At 41.3% G+C, this 24,682-nt stretch overlaps 1 protein-coding gene across 4 annotated transcripts in view; it reads left to right on the top strand.

Moving 5' to 3' along the window:
- Positions 1–24,682, top strand: part of nup153 (nucleoporin 153) — a 64,303-nt gene that overhangs the window by 12,231 nt on the left and 27,390 nt on the right. For 2 of the 4 annotated variants that reach the window (XM_078536911.1, XM_078536908.1), the window contains exons 4-14: positions 2,138–2,277; positions 2,379–2,507; positions 7,304–7,420; positions 11,179–11,223; positions 11,864–11,917; positions 12,918–13,064; positions 17,850–17,902; positions 18,019–18,139; positions 22,464–22,601; positions 24,232–24,324; positions 24,581–24,659. In XM_078536911.1, coding sequence (XP_078393037.1) covers positions 2,138–2,277; positions 2,379–2,507; positions 7,304–7,420; positions 11,179–11,223; positions 11,864–11,917; positions 12,918–13,064; positions 17,850–17,902; positions 18,019–18,139; positions 22,464–22,601; positions 24,232–24,324; positions 24,581–24,659 — 1,116 coding nt within the window. The remainder of the gene's footprint in view (positions 1–2,137; positions 2,278–2,378; positions 2,508–7,303; positions 7,421–11,178; positions 11,224–11,863; positions 11,918–12,917; positions 13,065–17,849; positions 17,903–18,018; positions 18,140–22,463; positions 22,602–24,231; positions 24,325–24,580; positions 24,660–24,682) is intronic. The other 2 variants (XM_078536909.1, XM_078536910.1) reach the window with 2 other exon arrangements.

The following is a 24,682-nucleotide window of genomic DNA, read 5'->3' as shown; positions in this document are numbered from 1 at the left end:
CCTTAATGTCAAGGGCTGTCACTCTCGTTTCACCTCTGGAGTTCAACTCTTGTCCATGTTGAAATAAGGCAGTAATGAGGTCAGGAACTGAGTGGGCCTGTTGGAAACCAAGCTGAGCGTCAGTGAGCAGGTTATTGCTAACCAAGTGGCACTTGATAGCACTGTTGATGACCCCTTCCATCACTATACTGATGATCAGGAGTAGACTGATGGGGCGGTAATTGGCTGAGTTACTTTTGTCCTGTTTTTTGTGTACAGGACACACCTGGGCAATTTTCCACAGTGCCAGATAGATGCCAGTGTTGTCACTGTACTGGAACAGCTTGACTAAGGGCGTGGCAAGTTCTGGAGCACAAGTCTTCAGTACTGTTGCCAGAATATTGTCAGGACCTATAGCTTTTGCAGTATCCAGTGCCTTCTGCCATTTCTTGATGTCACGTGGGGTGAATCAAATTGGCTAAAGACTGGCATCTTTGATGCTGGGGACCTCTGGAGGAGGCTGAGATGGATCATCCACTCAGCACTTCTGACTGAAGATTGTTGTGAATGCTTCAGCCTTATCTTTTACACTGATGTGCTGAGCGCCCTCATTTGTGGAGCCTCCTCCAGTGATTTTGGAGGGCATTTAAGAATCAACCACATTGCTGTGGACCTGGAGTCTCAGGTAGGCCAGACCAGGTAAGGGTGGCAGGTTTCCTTCAAGGAAAATTAGGACATTAGTGAACTAGATGGGTTTTCCAACAATTGACAATCGTTATTGTTAGACTTTTGATTCCAGATTTTTATTGAAATGAAATTCCACCATTTGCCATGGTGGGAGTCGAACCCGGGTCCCCAGAGCATTACCCCGGGTAGTGGCAATACCACTACCCCTTTGTTTTCTCCATTATAGGAATGGCATTTGAGTCAAAAAAGTGATAGTAAAAATATTAAATTGACAGCAAAAATTAGGAATTGCAACGGAACAGGTTAAGAAGCTAGTTGAGATTTTCCAAGCTGATTGCCTATTATGTATCTAAGGTTTAAGAATAGATTTAAAATTACATCCAGAGGAATGAGTGAAGAAATGAGAAGGATCTTCAGCTCTCAGGAGTTTTTGGACATGGGATGCTTTACCACCAAAAATATTGAAACAAAACCTAGATAAGTGCAAGAATAACCAGTTCCATTTGTGGGCTGATTGGCTCTCTGTGATATAAAGTCTGTGATTAATTCCTGTGTTTCATAATCACAGCATATATAAACCCATTATGCTTACTGTTGAATGTTTTCCCTTTATCCAATGATATGGATAATCTGTTGCTCCCATGTTTGGAGGAATTGTAAATGTTGGTTTCTGCCAGCCTGTGCAAAAACTAATACTTCTTCATGATATTCCTTCAGTTCATTGTAGCTTACGATTACAAATATTACTTGCAAAAATATATAACTAAAATTGTTTAAGTCAAGTTTACGTCATATCATGGCTTTGGAAATTACATAGTAAACTGCTTGATTCTGCAACTGCTGTCAGTGACAAAAATGTGGAATTCTACAGTGTGATCTACTGCAACTTCAAACAGCTAAAGGAGTAGGATAGAACTTTGCAATGTCTGAAATGGCCAAGTGCACACTTGATGATCCACAGTGCTACCTAGCAGAAACCCTCTGGTAACTGAGCCAAACCACCTTTGTGAGTTTGTATGGTGAATATTGGTATCTTACTGTTTTTGAGCCTGGCTGCATCAAATGTGAGCCGAAAGATATCCACGTTCCTACACTTTCAGAATAGGCTATTTCCTTGTGGGGCTACTTTTTTTTCTTCCTAGACTGGAAATGCTGAGCGAAATTGTGGCACAGCCCTTTCTGAAATGGAACAGACTAGTTGATCTGAATGATTCATTGTCACATAAAATACTTATTATGTTATTGGGGAAAAAGGTAGAGTGTTTGTGAGAATAGTGTATTTTGCTTACGCAATTAAGAAATCCTATAGTGTCCTTTTGGAGTACAGGCAAAATTAATATGTCTCAGCTAGAGATATAGCTCAGTAGTAAAACTACTTTAATACTTTCTTTCAAACAGCGCTAAATCTTTAATGACAGAAGATGTACTTACGGATCAAGTTTTTGTTTTTTAATTGTTCTTACCGTTACAGATATGATAACTTCAAGGAATGCTTCTTTACCACCTTTATGGTCCCCAGAAGGGGAACGCTTTCATTCAGTTCCCCAACAATCAGCTACGAGCTTGAAAAGGCCATCTTTTAATCTGTCTGCTTTTGGAAGTTCACCTCCAGTAAGTACAATGACACAACATTGATGTTGTTTGTAATCATTGAACAATCATTACTTGAAAATGTAAAATTGTGAAATTCAAAATGATCTTGCTTTTTCCAGTCTTTTATTAGTACTTCTTTACTAAATTCAAGCCAGCTTGGGGATTCTCCTTTCTATCCTGGCAAGACTACATATGGTGGGGCTGCAGCAGCAGGAAGAACTTCCCAAACACGAGGTACACCGTACCAGGTAAAGCTAACTGCAGGTGTAACTCATTCCTGTTTCTTTTTTTGTACTTTTTGTATCTTTGTGCTTTTGTTTAGAATCATCCATTTCTTTGGTTTAAATATTGAGTTGGAAAGGATGACTTGATGTTTGGAATGAACAGGTTGTCTCATGAAATTTTGAGCAGGTTGGGCCTCCACTTATTGGAGTTTAGAAGAATGAGCGGTGATTTTATCGAAGCATATAAGATTCTGATGGGGCTTGGCAGGGTAGATGCTGAGAGGATGTTTACCCTTGTGGGGGAATCTAGAAATAGGGGACACAGTTTTAAATAAGGAGTTTCCCATTTAAAATGGAGATATGGAGGAATTTCTTCACTCAGAGGGCCGAATCTTCAGAATTCAATACCCAAAGAGCTGTGGAAGCTGGGCCATTGAATAAATTCAAAGCTGAGTTAGACTGATTTTTGATCTACAAGGGAGTTGATGGTTAAGGGGAACAGGCAGGAAAGTGGAGTTATGGTCATATTCAGATCAGCCGTGATCTTATTGAATGACCGAGCAGGCTTGAGGGGCTAAATTGCCTCATTCTGCTCCTATTTCTTAAGACCCCAGCAATAAGCATGTTGAATTGCAATAGTATGTCCCTTCTTTCCCCTGAACAGATCTACTAGTCTAATCATTTATTATAGTTTGTGCTTTCTGATAAAATTTGGTGTGGCTTAAGAAAAAGAATGTTTTCAAGTTCAAGCAGACTACTTCAATACAAGAACTCGAGGTTCAGATGGTTCTTTGGCTTTTATGCTGGATTAAAACCCAGTTTATGATTTAAGCTGTTCTTGTGCCGGTGAGATTTTTTTTCTATTCCAATACTGTGGAGCTTTGTAAGGGAGGCACTGACCAATTTGTATCTTGAATGATTCAACTTAAGTCATGTGTCCTGTTTGACTTTATTTGTCATTTGATATTGATCTATGTTTGGGTCACTAAAAAGGCTTTCTTCTTTGTGGTGGCATTAGAGTTAACAAAACAAGTTCAGCTAAATCGACATGCACTTGACATTTTATATAGGATGTAAATCAACTTGAAGTACTTTGTGAAATAGTACAATGCCAGCTTTTCAAACTTGTGTTAACGAACTCAAGAAGTCTGCTGGAGCATCTTTTAAATTTCTAATTATAGATCTTAACTTTTCTCTACTGTAGAAATTTCATCAGCAACCAAAGCTCTTCATTAACTGAAGTGCTTTGGGACATCCTGAGACCCTAAAAGGTGTTACCCAAGTGCACATCTGTTTGTATTTATGCAAGAAGCTCTGCTTTGATTTAGTATTGGGCAGTGTGAGGGCATTAATATAACATGGTTTATTTATACTGTTCTAAAATATTGGCATTAAAAAGAGAAACATAGATCCACAGGAACTTTGTGTTGCTTGTCCTAACTTGTTTTAAACCTGCTTTGCACATTGAGCAAATGAGTGAAGAGGTAACACTCAAACACTGCTTTGAGTAAATTGCTGTACAGCTTTTCCCTTTCTCCCAAATTCTATATGGCCCCAAGTGGCGACTAATGCTCGCTACTATGTTCCATACTTTGAATGCCCAGTCAATCTGTAAAGTAAAATTTGACTGGATTAAATTTCTTGTAAAGGATTCTGTGGTGACCAGTGCACCTGTTTGTTGCCAGTCAACATATCACCATCGTGGTTCAAATGCTTGCCTTGTTTTTGTACAGAGCAGTGTGATACTGAGACAGTTACGACATTCAAATGACGGATGGAAGAAGTAAACATTATTATTAAAACATTTTTTGACAAGTACTGCAAATAATTCCCCTCCCAGAATATTTGAACAAGGCACATATTTCTGCTAGATTGTGCCAGGCATTAGAAGTTTCGTGTGTCTGTAGTTTTTATTTTCATTCATGCGATGGAATACTCTTCACGGGTGTCATTGGCTAGACCAGCGTTTATGGCCCATCCCTAATTGCCCTTGAGAAGGTGTTGGTGAGCTGCCTGCTTGAACCGCTGTGGTCCAAGTGGTTAGGGTACACCCACAGTGCTATTAGGAAGGGAGTTCCAGGATTTTGACCCAGCAACAGTGAAGGAACAGTGATATAGTTCCAAGTCAGGATGATGAGTGGCTTGGAGGAGAACTTCCAGGTGGTGGTGTTTCAATGTGTCTGCTGCCCTTGTCCTTCTAGATGGTAGTGGGCCATGTGTTTGGAAGGTTCTGTCAAAGGAGCCTTGATGAGTTCCTGAAGTGCATCTTGCAGATGGTACACACTGCTGTTGCTGTGCGTCGGTGCTGGAGGGAGTGAATGTTTGTGGGTGGGATGCCAATCAAATGGGCGCTTTGTCCTGGATGGTATCAAGCTTCTCGAGTGTTGTTGGAACTGCACTCATCCAGGCAAGTGGAGAGCGTTCCATCGCATCCTGACTTGTGTCTTCTAGATGGTGGACAGGCTTTGGGGAGTCAGGAGGTGAGTTACTCGCTGCGGGATTCCTAGCCTCTGACTTGGTGCCCTTGTAGCCATAGTATTTATGTGGCTGGTTCAGTTTCTGGTCAATGGTGACCCAAGGATGTTGATAGTGGGTGATTCGGTGATGGTAATGCCATTGAATGCCATGGGGTGATGGTTAGATTCTCTCTTGTTGGAAATGGCCATTGCCTGGCGCTTGTGTGGCACGAATGTTACATGCCACTTGTCAGCCTAAGCCTGGATATTGTCCAGTTCTTGCTGCATTTGGACATGGACTGCTTCGGATCTGAGGAGTTGCGAATTGTGTTGAACATTATGCAATCATCAACGAACATCCCCACTTCTGATCTTATGATGGAAGGGAGGTCATTGATGAAGTAGCTGAAAATGGTTGGGCCATGTTTCCAGAGATGAGAAATTTCCGCTGTTCTCCAAAAGTCGGAATTTCAGCAAGTTAGTCCCCGCCCACCTCAGCCTAGCCCAGGTGAGCCATCATTCATCTTCATGCTGTTGAAACCGCTGCCAATTTGACTGACTTTCTGTGATTGGGCGATTGAGGCCACACCCCCAACAGCTGCTGCTCCCTTGTGCAGCCAGCAGAGTAGTTTGCATTGTCTACCCGCTGAGGCCTCTGCTGTGTGCTGTGGGAGCAGTGCCACTGGACTGGGTGAGGGAGGGAGGGGGTTGGGGGGGGTGGGGGGGAAGCGAGAGAGAGAGGCTGAGCGGGGCTGTCAGGGGCAGGGAGGAGAAGCTGAGCGGGGCTGGAGGTTGGTGCAAAGAGGCTAAGAGTTAGGCTTCAGGATGCAGCATGAAGGGCTGAGATCCGGGTTGTGAGATTAGCAAAGAAACCAAGAGAGTTTGAGGGCAGAGACTCCAGGGATGGGGTTTGGGTGCTGATTGCTGCTTTTCTTCACTCCAGTTTGAGGGCTGAGTCTCTGGGGCATGGGGTTTAGTTGCTGCTTTTCCCCATTCCAGTTCTTCCACATCAGGGCAAGATGGAGAAATCCAGGTTTGGGGGTGGGGTAGGGTGAAAGAGGAGAGGATGAGTGAGTTGGGGGCTGAATGACGAGGAAGGGTAGGTATGAGCGAGCTGTGCAGGGTGGGAGTGAACTAGGGAGGGGGAGTATGAGTGGGTGAGAGAGCTGGGGAGGGATGGCGTGAACAAGTGGGTGTGTGAGGGGGTGGGCATGAGCACGTGAGTGGGAGGGGGCAGGAAAGGGCAGGTGAGCAGGGTGGGTCAGTGGAGAGGGTGGGCAGGGTTGGGGGAGAGGAGCTCGTAAGTGTGTGGCAGGGAAAGGACTCCCCTGGGCTTCAGTCAGCATGTAATATAGAATAAAAGCAAAAAACTACGGATGCTGGAAATCCAAAATAAAAATACCTGGAAAAACTCAGCAGGTCTGGCAGCATCTGCGGAGAGGGACACAGTTAATGTTTCAAGTCCGTATGACTCTTCAACAGAATATAATATGGAATGTTTGACTGAAACCTACATGAATACTGAAAATGACATTTCTCCCAAGTACTTCAAAAACAGATTTTCATATTTATATGATGTATTATTATATGATGAATATACATTTATATAATTAAATGTATTATATATAGCTTAGGCGAACTTGAGTATTGCTGAAAAAAGACACATCTTCGACAAAAAATGTCGTCTTTCAGTAATACTCAATAACATACCAAATGTTACTGTGCTGATTTATTGCTCTTTTTTATTGGCATCTGGGGATCGTGTTAATTTTCAAGAGTTATTTTTAAGATATATATTTGTGGCAAGGCCAGCCTTTGTTGCCCATCCCTAATTCCCCTTGAGACAGTGGTGGTGAGTTAACATGGGATCCATTGGATAATAGTTTGCAAGCACTGCCATAGTCCTTTGCTTTACTGTGCATGTCCTGTATTACATGCACTAACTGCATTGAATGCTGAAATGCTGAGGTCACTTTGCTGATTTTATAGAAATGCATTGGTCGACAGTCTTGACAAAAATAGAATGTAAACAAAGAGAAAATTAATGTTTGTACCCACTTGAAGACTAACAGTTCCACCCATTTGAAATGGCTGAAAAGCATTTGCATTTCACTGCAGATCATAAGTGCTTTAATTGCATGATTCCTTGTCACAAATAAGATTTCAGACCATTTTGTTCAAGGCCACTAATTTTCAGTCTTTTTTGTCTTTGGCCACTCTCACCCTTGAGTTCCCATTGATTTCAAATATGGAAAGATTAAGATGCAAGTTATCATGCTGACATTTCTGCAACACTACCTAATTTCATCTATGAAATAGATAATTTTCTGAAGCTGTAAAAATTGTGAACTTAATAACCACCAGGTTCCAATAAGGAGACAGATGAAAGCAAAGCCAGCAAGTTCACCATCTTATGGAGTGACTAGTGCCACTGCCAGACGCATCCTTCAATCTTTAGAAAAGATGTCAAGTCCTTTAGCGGTGAGTCTTCATATTATCTGTTATGGTTTCCACCAGGTAGTTTGAATTTCATTGTCCACTGTCCTGCAAAATATTCAAATTATATTGAATACAGTTGGTGTAATTCAGTCATCAAAAAAAAATTTGCACAACAAAGAGATTACTCATCTTTGAGTGTGTTTCCAGTTTAGTCAGGCTTATCGAACCTTTTCGATCAGGGGCCACATTTGTATTTTCTTCTCGCTCAAGGGGCTGATGTGCAAATTTCAGAAAGATAAGGTTTGGCACAACATTAAAGATGAATTTCAAAATAAAGTTGTGGCATGAAGCCAAGGGCGCGCGCCCACTGTCGCTCTCCCCGAGGGCGCGCACCCACTGTCGCTCTCCCCGAGGGCGCGCGCCCACTGTCGCTCTCCCCGAGGGCGCGCGCCCACTGTCGCTCTCCCCGAGGGCGCGCGCCCACTGTCGCTCTCCCCGAGGGCGCGCGCCCACTGTCGCTCTCCCCGAGGGCGCGCGCCCACTGTCGCTCTCCCCGAGGGCGCGCGCCCACTGTCGCTCTCCCTTGCCCTTTTACGCCTTGATGAGGCTAAAGGTGGGAGAGGAACAAATTGATTGGAGGAGCATTTTCTTTAAGAATCTCCCACTGCACTTACCAGCATTTTGGAAAGTACCTCCGCAGCTGCATTGTTGGGCTTTGCAGGCCTGCAGGCCGGATATTGGACAAGTCTAGTCTATGTCGAAATCTATAGTAGAATAACATTTCTTTTTGTTGATGTACTGCTATTCCCTATCTGAAAGAATTCTCAATTAAGGCCTCTGACGAGGCAGTTCTGCGTCACAAATCATGTTTCTCTTCTTGGTTCCATTTGTTTCACTGGGGTATCAAGGAATTATTAAGATTCCATAGTTCTAATTCATGTTTGCATTTAAAAGTATATGTTGAAAATAAATCATCACTTGTAGGGATAATCAGTGTGTACTCACCTCTTCAATTCCTTGGCACCCAGACGAGGGTGTGATACTGTGGCATTATTAATTTCTATGTAGCATTTTTATCATATTGAAGTGAAGTGATTTTTGTAAACTTCGTGACAGTGGTAAACAAATGTCTGATTGTTCCGAGATAGCAACTTGATTTGACTTTTGAATTTATTTTGCTTCATACCATGATAAGTGGTGAACAGACAAAGTTACACTGAGCCAAAGGAGGAAATGTTGGAATCAGTGACGGGGAAGCTTAAGAATCATTTTTAAGGGGAAGAGTGAGTTTTAGGGAGGGAATTCCAGAGCTTAAAGCCTTGACAGCTGAAGGTTCAACTGCTAATGGTTGAGTGAAGGATGGGGGAGTGCTCAAGAGGCCAGAATGGAAGAATGCAGAGCTCATGGAGGGCTGGAGGAGGATACTGAGGTTGGGGGTGGTATGGTGAGGGCATGGGGCTGGGATTTGAACACGAGGGCAAGAACTTTGTTGGTGGATCAGGAGGAAATGTAGGTCAACAAGCATGGGCACTGGATGAGAGTTACGTTCGGGTTTTGAATGAGTTTAATTTTATGGAGGGTCGAAGATGGGACACAAAGCATTAGAATGGCTTTGTTTTGAAAGAGGAAAAACATGGATGAGAAGCACATAGGCTAAGGCAGGGAAAGAAACAAATAACATTTTGGAGGTGAAAGGCAGCCTTGGTGATGGAGAGGATATCGGATTGGACACTCAACATTGAGTTGCAATAGAATTCATGGCAAAGACTGAAGATAATGGCTTTTGCCTTCCCAATGTTAAATTGAAGAAAATCTTGGTTCATCCAGTGCTAAATCTTGGGCAAGCAGTCTTGACAACACACAGACTAAGCATGGTGATGGTGAGGTAAATTGAGTGTCGTGAGTGTTAATCTGGAATGGTAAATTTTCAGATTATATCACCGAGGGGCAATGTGGTTAAGAAATAAAGGGGGTCATGGAACGGTTCAATGAAAGGGGTGGATGGAACAAGGTAAATGTTCAGGAGTTGGAAGAGAAACCTTTGCAGCAGCTCCCCTGGCTGTGACTGGATAAGAAAGAGTGGAATCAGGTGAGAGAAGTCTCATTTGGCTGGGCAGCAGAGGAATGTGGCCTGGGCAACAGTGTCAAAGGTTACAGACAGATAAAAAAAGGATGTGATGGGATAGTGCAACACCATCCCCAAGAATGTTCACTATTACTTTGAATAGGGCTAATTAAGTGCTGTGGTGGAACTGAAACCTGATTTGAGAGTTTAAAACATGGACCCAGAAATTCCAACCTCCAGTGAGTCATATCCCAATGGTACCCCAGAAGATGCGCCGGAGGCGCACACACACACACACACGCGCATGCACACGCACCCCGCCCAGATGTCCCCTCACCAAGACTGCATAGCAATGTCCCGGAAAACCTCAATGGGCAATTACCCTGCACTGGGAACCACCACTCATGGATAACTATATGACAGACCACCTGACCTCTCCACCCCTGGACCAGCCTTGCCCCTCACCCACTTATTACACACTTAACTTCTCCCTGGCTTCTCAAATTGACTGGGATCCTTAAACTTACCTGGTTTACAGCAGCTGGTGCCTTATAAAGGGGGGCATGGCTTCACTTACCCCAATGTTGCTGCCCTTCACTGGAAGGAGTCTGGAACTAGGTACATTGTACGTTTCTCACCAGGCCCAGGTTTGAAGTCCAGTTGAGATATGTGCAGCTCCAGTCTAAGGTAAATAAAAAGGAACAGATTGGCAATCCAACTGTGATTGCCACTCCATGGCAGCTGGCAACAAATATTGCTTTATTTATTTCTGAGTTGATGAAGATAGATGGTATTCTGAATAAGCCAATATTGCTGACTCTTAAGTGAAGAAAAGCAAGATTAAAGCCGCCTCCATGCCCTTCTAGATCCTTGGGGAATTTTTAAAAACTTATTCTGTATTGACCTGAAAATTGAGCTTGACTTTGTGAGAATCCTCCCTTGAAATCAGCAATTTGATTGAGGGGGTTTCTGTCAGTTCATTATGATTTCCAGCAACTCCGTTTGAATTTGTAGATACTTACTTCCCACTTCACCTATATCTGGCATTTTTTAAATCCTTACATGGGACTTAAAATGACAATCTCATCAACTTTTTAATATAGTGATCTTGAAACAAGGTTTTAATTTTAAATTTTTGTTTTTATCTTGAGCCTAAATGGTGACAAGTCAAATGCCCAGGCAATAAACAGGAGAAATAAAATGACCTGATCTCTATTTTGTTGTTATTGTTCTTGGATAGTGTTCAAAATCTTATGAAAGTAGATATATTTTATTGCACATTTGAAGTGGATTAGCAGCTCAATTTCTTTCAAGCCTTTTGTATAAGCATTTAGTAACAAAAGCTAAACCATTTTTATTTGTATGATTTTGATTGTGATTTGTTGGCGTTAGAGTTGAAGCTTTTAACGGAATCTATAAGTAACTTATTTTGATTGCAGCTGTATTCATTTATATCCTGCAAGTGTTAATTGGCCCATTAAGCATAATGGTAGACTGCATTTTTATTTAAATAAAGAAATAGAGGGTGCTGATGAAAGCCAGGCATTTCGCAGGGAAAGATGATGAGAAAGCCAACCACCATATGATGCCAGAGAGTGGTACTGGAGTTTGGGATGAGTCCTTACAATCATCTTTTGGTCAGTGAAGAGACTTGAGAGGAATAAGGGGAATAAAAATAAATGGTTAAATATTGAAGGAAAAACCTTTCTTGTAACATTACGTACTGTGCTTTTAGGATGCTAAAAGAATTCCATCTACAGTGACATCTCCATTGCCTACAGTAAGTGAAAACAACTCTCCTTGTTTGTTAATTCGTATCTTGAAATATGTTTTTTTGATATTCATAAAAACTGTGTTGACACAAACTTTAGCTTCTAGTTTTATTTTAAATTAATTTGACCTGAGGTTGTAAATTTTGTCAACTTAATTTATTTCAAAAAATGCTAAATCCTGTTATTGATATGTATTTTGTTCTGTTCAAGTTAATCTTCCCTGTGGTTCTTAGGAGATCAATAATGAAGAGCATCAATTAATTGAATGTAAACTACTTTGTGAAAAGCACTATATTAGTGTAGATTACTAGGTACATTGAGAACAAAGAATATCCATAACTGGGGACTGCGTGTGTGTTTGTATACCCTGTTTACAGTAATTAAAAACAGTTTCACTTCAATTTGGACACCAGACCCACTTAACATGATTGCTAATAAGCCTATGAGATGTTGAACATAATCTCGCTGACAAATACTCAAGCCATTGTAGCACTCAAAAGTATATTGTTTAAAACTGTTTAAAGAGTAGACAGAACTCTGAATATTTTGAATCCCTTTTCCCTTTATCATTCCTCCGCTCTTTATCTTAACTGATATTTCATGCCTCCTCCACAACGCTGATCATGCTTAATGTGAACTTTGTTTCAGTCCTTGGAGAAAAGTACTGTGGAGGTGACTGGCTGGCAGCCCAAGATGAGAAAGGTAGGATATTGTGGAACCCTTTTTCATACTGGGTAAATGTGTACATTCCATTTGAAGAGCTAACTTGGAAAATGTAACTTTCAAGGGGATCCTTACAAAAAAAAGTAAGGGCTCTATTCATATGTGTAATTAATGCAAGTTTGAAGCATTATCTGGCAATAGTTTGCTTATTAGAATTTGATGGACTGGGTGGTGGTAGAGGATTGTTTTTGATGCTAGTGGCAAGTGAACTTGCACAGTCTAAATTAGTTGAAGGAACCCAAGCAGCAAATACAAAGTGTGTAATATTGTCTTGTTGTCCAATGTCTTGGAGACGTAGGCAAAATAGAAACGTGTTGAATTCCCCCCCCCCACCCCCCACTCTTTCGATTTGCCATTGGCAGTTAGATTTGTTCGTTATCTCTGTGATTTTAAAGAGAAAAACGTATTGATTTTTGTCATCGGATCATGTTTAAATACCTTGTTGAAAAACTCTGCAGTGTTTGTTCTTAAAGTTGAAGTGCATATGTGATGAGGAATAGAACGATGGCAACAGAAGTCAAATGGGCTTAAGTAGCAGAAGCATAATATTGCCAGAGCAGCTGTTTATAGCACATTCAGCTGCTCCTTGGTGAATGTAGTTCAATTGTCTATTCACTGCGCTACACGCATAGTTGGGTGCTATGAGGCTGTTCCTGCCAGCTTTAGTTTTGGGAAGAAGGATTTCCTCTGAACTGCAGTGTATCTATTTGTAAACTTTTAGTTGCTAACTCTAATTTTAGGTTGAGGAAATTGTTTGGTGTTTTGCAGGTAGTCCTGCTTCTTGAAGTTTTTGTACATATAATATGGTACTGAGGATAGTAATTGATTTTCCATGGGCAAATAAACATTTGATTATGGTATTGTTAGACAAATATCTGTATGGTAGCTCTAATTTAAAGAGCCCACAATTACAAAAAAAAAAGTCAAATTAAAATTTGTTATTGCAAGTTTTGAAATCCTGTTTCTATTTATTTTTCAGCTGGAAACACAGGGCCCTCCAGTCCAGAAACTTCAAACACCTGTGATTGTTTCTGGAGCTGCAAATAGATCCATCTTTTTTAAACCATCTCTGACCCCTGGAGGGCAGGGTAATAGACATATTGACAGGACAGAAATTCAAAACAATGTAAGAAATAAATATATTACTTTTTGAATATCTGCATGTTATATTTGCTTAATGCCAGTGTTTGTGCTGCACTTGAGTCTGTCTGTCCCTCCTCATCCAACTCTTATCAATATAACCCTCTCTTCCTTTCTTAAATGCGTTTGTAATATTCACCTCATCTACTCCCTGTGGAAGCGAGTTCCACATTCATATCAATCTCTTGGAAAGAATTTTCACCTGAGTTCCCTATTTGACTTTCTGGTAACCATCTTTTATTCATGATTCCCAGTTCCGCTTCACCCCACATCGGAAACACTGTCTGCTATATCAAAACCTTTTAAAACTTAAAAATTATGAATTAGGCCGCCCCTCAATCTTCTCATTTCAAGAGGAAAGGGACGCAGCCTGTTCATTCTTTTCTGACAGGTGTAACCTCACAGTTTTGGTGCCATCCTTGTAAATCTTTTTTGCACTTTCATGAATGCCTCTATATCCTTTTATAATATGTTGACTAGAACTGCACGCAGTACTCCACATGTGATTTAACCAAGGTTTGTTGCAAGTTTAGCATAATTTCTCTGCTTTTCGATTCTATGCCTCCCAAAGTAATCCTTGTGCTTGGTTTGCTTTTGTTGAGGCCTTATTGACCTGTTTCACCACGTCTAGTGACTTGTGTAGGTATTCCGTTTGCTCCTCTACCCCATTTAGAATCTTATTTTCCAAGTATTATATGGTCTCTGTTTTTCTTTTCAGAAATGTAATCCCCCACACGTATATATGTTGCAATTCATTTGCCAATGTCCATTCTTCAAGTTTATTAATTGAAATTCTTTGTCCCCCTCATGGTTGACTGTACCTCCTAATTTGGTGTCATCTGCAATTTTAGAGATTGTGTTTTTGATTCCAAAATCTGATCCATTAATATTAACAGTCAACAACAGTGACCCCTGCATTGATTCTTGTGGAAGCCCACTCCTCACCTTCTGTCTCTGAAAGCTACTATTACCCCATATCTCTGCTTTCTGTCTTTCAGCTAGCTGCTAACTGTTAATTGTCCCCTAACTCTGCATGGTTTGACCGTACTTATCTGGCCTGTTATGTAGTAAATTATCTATTGTAGTACCCTTGGGCTATCTTCCATGTTAGGTCAAAATATTCAATGAAGTCGGTCAAGCAAAACTTTCCCTTTTGAAATGCAGGTTGACTTTTATTAATGTATGTTTGATTTCTAGGCTATTTTCCTATTTCCTCCTTCAGTAGGGATTCCATTAATTCTCCTACTGCTGATAATCTGACTGGCCTAAAGTTGCTTGGACGTGTTCTATCTCCGTTCTTAAATATAACTTTATATGGTGTAGTTTTTTTTTCATTCTTTCATGGGATGTGGGTGTTGCTGGCAAGGCCAGTATTTATTACCTATCCCTAAATGCCCTTGAACTGAATGGCTTGCTAGGCCATTTCAGAGGGCAGTTAGTGGGTAAAACACATGGCTATGGGTCAGGAGTCACATGTAGGCCAGACCAGGTAAGAATGGCAGATTTCCTTCCCTAAAGGACATTAGTGAACCAGATGGGGTTTTACAATAGCCAATAGTTTCATGGTCCCCTTAACTGAGACAAACTTTCAATTCCAGGTTTATTAATTAGGTGTACTTAAATTCCACTACTTGCTATGATTGGATTTGAGCCCATGTTGCCAGAGCATTAGCCTGGGCCTCTGGATTACTAGTCCAGTGACATTACCACTATGCCTGAATGCTGTCCAGGCCTTGCTGCATTTAAGCACAGTCTGCTTCAGTATCTGAGGAGTTGCATGTGGTACTGAACACTTTGCAATCATCAGCGAACATCCCTACTTTTGATCTTATGTTGGGAGAAAGGTTATTGCTGAAGGAACTGAAGATGGGTTGGGCCCAGGACATGACCCTATGGTAATGCTGTCTTTACCACTGGAAAATCCATGCCCTTAATTAATTAGTCAATCAAAAAGCTTATTTAATATCTTGTTACTTTAATTGTGGTATATCATTTCAACTCTCATCGTCAATGTTCACTTGATGCATCTCCCTGGTAAATACTGAACAAAATAGTTATTTCTACCATTCTGCCATGGCTGCCTGTGATTTTTATCATGACTACATTTTTGCCCCTATTCCCATCTCAACTTTCCTTTATAGGCCTGTAGAATATTTTATTATTTTGTTATATTTTCCATGATTTAATTTCATAGTTCCTCTTATATTCCTAATTTTCTTCTAATCTATTCCAGTAAATAAAAAAAATGAAATGAAATCATTTGATTAATTATTGTAATTGGAATTGAAAAATTCTTGCTGTTTAAAGTTAGTGTTGCTCACTTGCACTGTAATTTTTTTGTTCATTACTGCTAGTTAAATGAAACAATATCTTCCTCTGGCATCTTTTTATTTGAGGTCAAGTTCAGGAATCTGGCCCCTCCCTAGCCGCCCCTACACGTTTATCTTCTCTCCGTGGCTTTCCAAAGAAGCTTTGGGGCATTTAAGCGCTTTACTAAGCAGAATGTGGCAGCTAGTGCCGTGAAATAGGGACGTAACTCCTTTGTGGATTCTCTCCGCTGCTCCCTCAGGTTTCCTGTGCTGACTGAGTTCTGCAGGATCCTCCATTGGAAGATTGCCCTGTAGAATTGGAGGAAGCTAAGTGGGAATTTTTTTTGTCTGATCAGAGTCCGACTATGAACAAAAGACTCGGGCCCAAAGTTGTGAACAGCCTGGTTCAGCTTCAGATTGTTGCCGGGGAGAGGGATGGAGTCATTTGTGAGGGAACAGAGTTTGTAACAGGGCCTAAAGGCAATGTCTCTGACATCCCATTTAATTGAAGAAAATTTCTTCTTATCCAATATTGGTTGTCAGACAACTTAAGACAGGAGGGGTCAAGAGAAGTGAATGAGAGGTAGAGCTGTGCATTGTCAGCATACATGTGAAAGCTGACACCATGATTTTGGGTGATGTTGCGAATGTAGATGTGAAAAGGAGGGGCTGTGGTTAGATCCTTGGAGGACACTAGAGATAACGGTGCAGAGCAAGAAGAGAAGCTGTTGCAGGTGATTTTTGGCTACAACAAAATAGGAAAGAATGAAACCAGACAGCTGCATTCCCAGCGAGTCCAACAATGGTGGGGTGATATTGGAGCAGAATTTCATGTTCTGCATGTCAAAGGCTGCAGATAGGACCAGGAGAATGAGGAGGAAAAAGTGACATGCCTTTCTCAGTCAAAAAGGGTGTAATTTGTGACTGGTAAGAGCTGCTTTGGTCCCACGGTGGTGCTTTAAAACTGATTGGAGGGATTCAGACAAGAAGTTGTGAGAAAGGTGGGCATGGATTTGGAAGGCAATAACATGTTCAAGGACTTTGGAAAGAAAACGGAGGTTTGAGATGGGGTGGTAGTTTGCATGGGGAAGAGGGGCGATGATGAGAGGGGACACTACCTGTGGGGAGAGAACCATTAATAATTTCATCTAACACAGGAACCATAGTAATGGAAATTTAGCAGTCGGAATAGGGTTTCGAGAACAAGAAGTGGGTCTCATCAATAACATGAGTTCAGAAATGATATGAGGAGAGAGACTAGACAAACCTGCAAATTCAGGTTATGGCAAGGGAAACCTTAAGTTTGGCCTAGTGGGCTAGGGGAAGGGAGGGAAGCAGCAGAGGTAGCTGAACGAATGGCCTGGATCTTTGTAGCAAAAAGTCCATAAGCTCATCTCACTTATTGAAGGAGGCAGGGACAGATGGTTTAAAAAGACACGTATTGGCGGAGAAGAGAAACTGGGTGTTACATCTGATTTCTTGGATGGACAGTTCTAGTGATGGAGAGCATAGCCTGGTAATGCTTTAAGTGACTTAGCCAGATCTAGCAATGAATGGTTAAGCCATTTGTCCCCACAGATGTACATAATCTCCCTTGGATTTAAGGGAGGGATATTCTAGGGAGAGCCATTAGGGTGGGAAAGAGTATTGGGGACAAGGACATCAAAGGTGCTGGAGAGGATGTGATTTAGTGAATCAGTTGCTGCTAAGATGCCACCTTGAATTAAAAGCCAAGTGATAGATAGTTGGGAATTTGTAAGCATAAAGGTAAGTGAGTTGGAGAGTTTTTTAAGGTTTGATACAGAAAGAAGTGGGGAAATTGGCTTAGAGTAGTGGGTAGTGGAGGAGGGGAATGTGGATAGAGCACCATCCAAGGAAATGAGCAGAGATTGTCTTATCAGTAATGGCAACAAAAGGGGCAGTGAGGCTGTGTGAGATAACAAGATTGAGGGGGTGGCCATGTGCGCAGGGCGGTTTATATGAAGGAGTAGTTTTGTGGACGAAAGGAGGGCAGTAAACCTATGAGAGAGAGAGCGCAAAATGAGTTGAGATAGAGGTTGAAATCACCAAGGATGAGAAGCTGCTCAATGCAGAGCCAGAGCAGAAATAAGACGACTAATCATCCTTATCCCAATCCCTTGGACTCCAACTTCCAGTCAGAAAAACAACCATTCACCACTGCTGTCTGCCTCCTAACTTTTAGTTCAATTACGTACCCAAGTTACCACCATTGTTTTAATAACTTATGTTCCAATTTCCCAATAAGTCTGATATGTGGTACTCTTTTTTTTTAAACTGTTTAGGTGCTTCACCGCTAAATGAGTATCACATTTTGTAAGATGACAGGTTTTACTGATGATTTGTCTTTAAGATTACACAATTTATTTTTTTAATATGCATCAAAGGAATTATATACATAAATTAGATCCATTTCTTAAATTTCAATTTCTTTGTAATTTTAGAGAACGAGGGAGAAATCACCTGCCCCTGAAATTAGCCTTCAAGCAACAAAAAGGTATGGTATCTGCAATACTATTAGCATTGAATTACTTTCAGACAGGAGTTTTAAAATTCTGTATCATTAATTAATCAGTTTTCCTTTGACATTCTCCCTTTTTATTTGTATTGTAGTGATAGCAGCTGTTCATATCAAGTAATTGGTTCTCATGCAACCAATGGTCTCACATTTGGGGGAGCTGGAGGAAAAATGAAGAGAGATAAAGGACATTATTCATCCAGAGGTGCACAGGAAGTAAGAGTAAATTGTCTTCTAATTCATACAATTCAGTATTACTAGGTTTTCAAGCATCAGCACTGAATCTTCCATCCTGTGAAATAGCTGTTACACTGTTGAGCTTTCAGTTTGTACAGTATTCCTTACATATGGTGCTACAAGAAATGTTGAGTTGACTCCATAATTTAACATGATGGATTTTTTTCACCTTTGAGGTCTGTGAATGGCACAGATTTTTATTTCCATACTTGCCCTCCTGTGATTTACTAATGGTGGCAGCCTTTCGTCTCATGAGACAATGGTGTGCACTGTGATGGTCAGCTCTGTGTTGAGCGTTGCTTGGTGTGGCTCAGGAGCCCCAGTCAGGCATGGCTGTCTCTGCTGCATTTGTTGCAGAGGAATACAGTGGACTGGAAGGTGCATGATTTGCTCACCTCTGTTCTCTCTGGGTCCTCTTGGCCAGCTGAGCTTTGAGATTCTGATCACCTTTTCCAATGTCCTTCCAAACAGTCAGCCTCCAGAAGTCATAAGACGTTAGCAACTGCCTCCCAGTTGTCAGTGTCATGTATGCCATCTTCATATCTCGTTTGCACTTGCCCTTGTAGCAGAGGTATGGAAGTTCAGGAAGCCATGCCCTAGTGGCCAGTTCATTATACAGAAGGTGTTTGAGTAAAAGCTGTCCTCCATCCAATGAAAGTGACCAAGCCATTGCACACACTCTGGGACCTCTGAGCTGGCGACCTTGTCCTGTCATGAGATGCTGAGGATACATCTAAGACAACTAAAGTGGAAACTTCAGCCTTTCCTTCTACCGAGCAAATGTTGTCCATGTCTCACTACTGTAGGGGTGTGCACTGAGAACGAAAGCTTGGTAGACTCGCACTTTGGTGTCCTCAGTCAAGTTGCTGCTGTTCCACACACTCTTACTCAGCTTGGGCACAATAGCTGTAGCTTTTGCGATGCATGTGTTTATTTCAGCATCAAGTGAAAGATTGCTGGTGATTGTGGAGCCTAGATATGTGAAGATATCAACAGCTTCCAGTGTCATATTGCCAATGCTGATAGATGGTGGTATTGCAACATCCTAGACCATGACATTCACCTCCTGATACTGAAGGTCAAACCAAACTTTACAGGCATTGGAGAGTATCCATTTGCCACATTACGAGGTGTTCTGTGATTTGGAATGCCAGTGCGGCATTGTTAGCGTAGAACAACTCTTTGAAGACTTGGTGCATCTTTGTCTTGGATGTCAGGCGAGCAAAGCTGAATAGCTTTGCAGCAATTCTGGAATGTAAGTAGATACCCTCTGCTGCTGTCATACGCCTTCAGGTCACTTACAAAGGGAAAACTGTGCCAAAGGGTGTCGGTGCTAGAACACAACCCTGTTTGACCCCAGTGTGGATCTCGAAGGGTTCCGATGTTGCCCCATCATAGCTGACCTTGCCCATCATCGTTGCCATGGAAATGGGAGATCACATTTTGCAGCTTCGGCGGGCAGCAGTTTTCTCCAGCTTAAATAGACTGCCGCTGCTCACATGTTGTAATGCCTTTATGAGATCAATGAAGGCAATATATAGTGGTCTTCTTTGTTCACAGCATTTCTCTTGCAGTTGCCAACTGAGGAGACTGTCAATTGTATATTTTCCACTTTTGAAACAACACTCAGATTCAGGGTAGATGTATTGAGCCAGAATCTCCAATCTGACTAGGGCAATTCTTTTCCCATGGTGCTTATCAGAGAGATGCCTCGATAGTTGTTGGAATCACTGTGGTCACCCTTGTTCGTGTGTAGGGTGGCAATCTTTGCATCGCTCATATCCTGGGGCACTGGCCCTCCCTCCAGCAGAGACAGAGAAGTTGGTGCAGATGCTGCAGCAGTGCTGGTTTCCTGTGCTTGATAGTTCAGGCAGTATACATCAGCATCTGGAGTTTGCTTGTCTGAAAGAACCAAGGAGTTACATTACTAAACATTGAAGAGAGCTGTATTGAGCTAATAAAATAGTGGAACAGAAACAAAAATAGCTGGAAAAACTCAGCAGGTCTGACAGCATCTGTGGAGAGGAGTACAGTTAACGTTTCAAGTCCATATGACTCTTCATCCGAACTAAGAAAAAATAGAAATGAGATGAGAACTGCTGAGTTTTTCCAGCTGTTTTTGTTTCAGATTTCCAGCATCCGCAGTATTTTGCTTTTATAATAAAATAGTGGATTGGTCATAGAATATTCAAATAAATGTATCTGGGGAAACCTTCGATGGTAATAAAGGGTTCACTTATTCCGGCGCTATTTATAACTCTTGTTGAAATTTTCAGGTGGAACAGCTGCGATGTGGAAATGAATCTTGTCATTCACAAATCTCAAAAGGGCAGAAAAATCCTTCAGTGATTTCTTTCCTCACTGTTAAAATTGCTTAAAGAATGAGAAAAATATTACAAAAGAATGGATTTTTTTCACATTTTGTAAAAGCCACAGCTCCATTTGTCAAACCAAGCTGGTAATGCTGAGTGAAAGGAAGTAAAAGAGCTCCATGTCGCACATTTTCTTTCTTTACCCTTCCTACATTTAAAAATGTATGTGTTCTTCAGTCTTTAGAAAGAACTTCAGAATAGCAGTGGGCTGGGGAGTAGATATTGTGGTTGGAGTTTGGTGCAAACCATGAAAGGGATGGGTTCTGAGTAATTTGCCTCACTTTTCACCCCTAGTGTGATGTATTAATTTCACAAACAGGTAATTTACCATTCATTGGGTCTCATAACATAGTTTAAGGGATATGTGGATTATAAGACAGTAACCTTATTCAGTTTAGTTGAATGATTCCAATATTATCCCCTATGATTCAGCAGGATAAAACAAAAAAAATTACCAAGAAAGTATGAGCAGAAAAGGAATGTGCCCTGGGACCTGTGGAGCAGCTCAGAGTTTGGTCTGGAACCAGACAAAGTAGCTGTGTCCAAACTCCACATGGCAAAATCCTGATCCTTTCAAACAGTACTGCAAATACAACAGCAACTAACTTGTGGTTATATAGCCCTTTAACATAGTAAAACATCCCAAGGTGCTTCATAGGAGCTTTATCGAACAAAAGTTTTGAGTCACCTAAGGAGATATTAGCTGTCCAAAAACTTGGCCAAAGAGGTACGTTTTGAGGATTGTCTTGAAGGAGGAAAAAGAGGTGGACATTTAGGGAGGGAATTTGAAAATGGGGATGAGAATTTTAATATTGAGGCATTGTTTAACCGAGAGCCAGCAAGCACTGGTTCTGAGAGAATGGGATGATGCGAGTTAGGGCATGGGTGGCAGAGTTTTTGATGACCTCAGGTTTACAGAGGATAGAGCAGAGGAAGCCAGGAGAGTGTTAAAAAGTAGCCAAGCCTATAGCTAACAAAGGCATGGATCAGGGCATCAGCAGCAGATGAGCTGAGGTTGGGGCAGAGTCAGGTGATGTTAGAGAGATCTGGCAGTCATGGCGTGAATGTGTGGTCAGAAGTTCATCTTGGGGTCAAATATGAGACCAGGGTCAGTCTTGGGCTGTGGCCAACCAAAGGGACGGAGCCAATGGCTAGGGGACAGAACATGTGACAAGGACCATTGACAGTGGCTTTGGCCTTCCTAATATTTAGTTGAAGGAAATTCCTGCTCATCCAGTACCAGTTGTTGGACAAGCAGTCTGACAAGTTAAAGACGTGGAGGAGTCGTGTGATGAGGTCAACTGGATGTTGTTAGCATATGTAGAAATTGACACTGTTTTCAGATGATGTAACTGAGGTACAGCATGCGGATGAGAAATAGGAGGGAGGGTTGTCAAGGATAGATCCTTATGGAACACCAGAGGCAACAATGTGGAAACAAGAGAAATTGTTGCAGGTCATCCTCTGGCTACAACTGAAACAATGAGAATGGAGCTAGGCAAGTGCCGTCCCACCCGGCTAGATGATAGTGGAGGGGTTCTAGAGGAGGATGGCGTGATAAACCTTCAGAGGCTTCAGACAGTATGAGGAGGGGCCATTTACCTTTATCACAATCACGCAGGATCATTTATAACTTGAAAACCATTTTGAATTTTGACAGTCAAAATTCAAGTCTTGAGCCAAATCCTTCAAATTAGCAACAATGCAGTTTGATCATCAACTTAGCTTTGAGCCTGTAATTAAATTATAACCCTTAATTCCCTCTCACTTGATTTATGCAGCATATACAATGTATTATGCATTGTCAACATTTTTGAGGTGCATGCCTACTTGCCATTTTTGTAGGAGTGATGCAGTGTGTTTGTTCATTGCCAAATAGCATTTGTGCTGTATATTAAAACTATAACTTGCAAATATTGTGCCCTCTGCAGGTACAGGCCTCAGCCCCAGAACTGCCAGAAGTATCTTTACCAATTAAAAGTACTGCATTGCCTACCTTCAACTTTGGCCCCCCTTCCACAGCTGTATCACCTGTAACAACTACTGTAACAAAATATTTTACTGACAAGGTATAGTGCTCTTGCGAGTTGCATTTTTATTTTCATACATACGAATTAGGAGCAGGAGTAGGCCACTCGGCCCCTTAAGCCTGCTCCGTCATTCATTAAGATCATGGCTGATCTGATTGTAACCTCAACTCCACATTCCCACCTATCTTTCACCCTCTTGCTTATCAAGAATCTATCTAGCTCTGCCTTAAAAATACCTAAAGACTCTGTTTCCATTGCCTTCTGAGAGAGTTCCAAAGACACTCAACCCTCAGAGAAAACTCTCATCGCTGTTTTAAATGGGCAACCCCTTATTTTTAATTCTTCCCCTTCCCCACATCTACCCTGTCAAGACCCTCAGGATCTTGTGTGTTTCAATCAAGTTGCCTCTTAGTCTTCTAAACTCCACCTGTCATAACGCAACCTTCTCTGAACTGCTTCCAGTGCATTTACATCCTTCCTTATATAAGGCGACAATACTCCAGATGTGTTTTTTTTATTAGTTCATGGGATGTGGCTCAGCCAGCATTTATTGCCCATCCCTAATTGCACTTTTTCAGAGGGCATTTAAGAGTCAACCACGTTGCTGTGGGCCTGGAGTCACATGTAAGCCAGACCAGGTAAGGATGGCAGATTTCCTTCCTCCTTTAAAAATCAGCAATGGCTTTGTGGTCATCATCAGGCTTTTAATTCCAGATTTTTATTGAATTCAAATTTCACCATCTGCAGTGGTGGGATTTGAACCCAGGTCCCCAGAACATTATCTTGGATCTCTAGAATACCAGTCCAGCGACAATACCACTATGTCACCACCTCTCTCACCTATATAACTGAAGCATAACCTCCTTTTGTTTTCAATTCCCCTCACAATAACAATAGCATTTTATTTACCCTCCTAATTACTTGCTTTACCTGCATACTAACCTTCTGCGCTTCATGCGCTAGGATACCTAGATCTCTCTGCATCACGGAGCTCTGCAATCTCTCACCATTTAGATAATAATGCTTTTTAAAAAAAATTTCTGCCAAAAATGGACAATTTCCTATTTTCACACATATTCCATTTGCCAGCTCTTTGCCCACTCACTTAAGCTATCCAAATCCCTTTGTAGCCTCCTTATGTCCTCTTCACATCTTACTTTCCTACCAAGTGCACTGCTACAACATCTTTAATAATAGCTTTTAACATTTTCCCCATGTCAGATGTTAAGCTAACTGGCCTGTAGTTTCCTGCTTTCTGCCTCTCCCTTTTTGAATAAAGGAGTTACATTTGCTATTTTTCAACGTAACAGAACCGTCCCCAAATCTAGGGAATTTTGGAAAATTAAAATCACTGCATCTCTATCTCACTAGTGCAAAATAAGTATATTGTCTAAATGACTGGCATCAAAACCACCTTTTTTGGTGGTATGAACAATTTTGTGCCCTCTGACAGCAATATTGACAAACAAGGCAGTGTCTTAGACATTTTAAAAGGGCCTGGTGTGTACTCTTTTTTATGCTCTTTATAAAAAAAAAAGCATGTTTCCCACCCATACAAAAATCAATTGTCTGCCTAGGCCGTGGTAAGGAAACCGTTAAGTAATAGTGGAAAAGAGCACCTTTGAAATCCATGTGCGTGTTCTAATAATTCCTCTTTACTCATGTGCAGGCAGTGGTATCCAGTCCTAACAGTGTTGCCTTCACCTTTTCTACACCGAACATAAAAGCAACTGAGGCAAATCTGCAACCTGTTTCGGTATCTGTAAGTAATTTTGTTGAGCATTAATTTTTGAGAGTTCTCTTGTAAAGTTTTTACATAAAATGTAATATATATCTGCCTAATTTATTTCTAACAGCTGAATAATTGATTTGGAAATTATTCAGTGCAACTTCCAAGCTATTGAGTGTAATGTGGCAGCAATAGCAGCTAATGTGACATAATGTTGTTGGCACTTGTAAAAATTGACTATTATTTCTTTTCTCATACCCCTGTTCCCCACCATCCCACCATCACAAAGACTGGATTTACCTTTAGTGAGCCGATTGACAAATCAGTTCCATTTGTTTTTGTATCTGCCAGACCTTCCATTAATGCAGGTATACATATTTTTACTGCAAAT

Source organism: Cetorhinus maximus, unplaced genomic scaffold (genome assembly GCF_964194155.1).
Source record: "Cetorhinus maximus unplaced genomic scaffold, sCetMax3.hap1.1 HAP1_SCAFFOLD_1654, whole genome shotgun sequence".
Classification (NCBI taxonomy): domain Eukaryota; kingdom Metazoa; phylum Chordata; class Chondrichthyes; order Lamniformes; family Cetorhinidae; genus Cetorhinus; species Cetorhinus maximus.
Note: the sequence above shows the minus strand (reverse complement) of the source record. Positions and strands in the feature narration are given on the sequence as shown.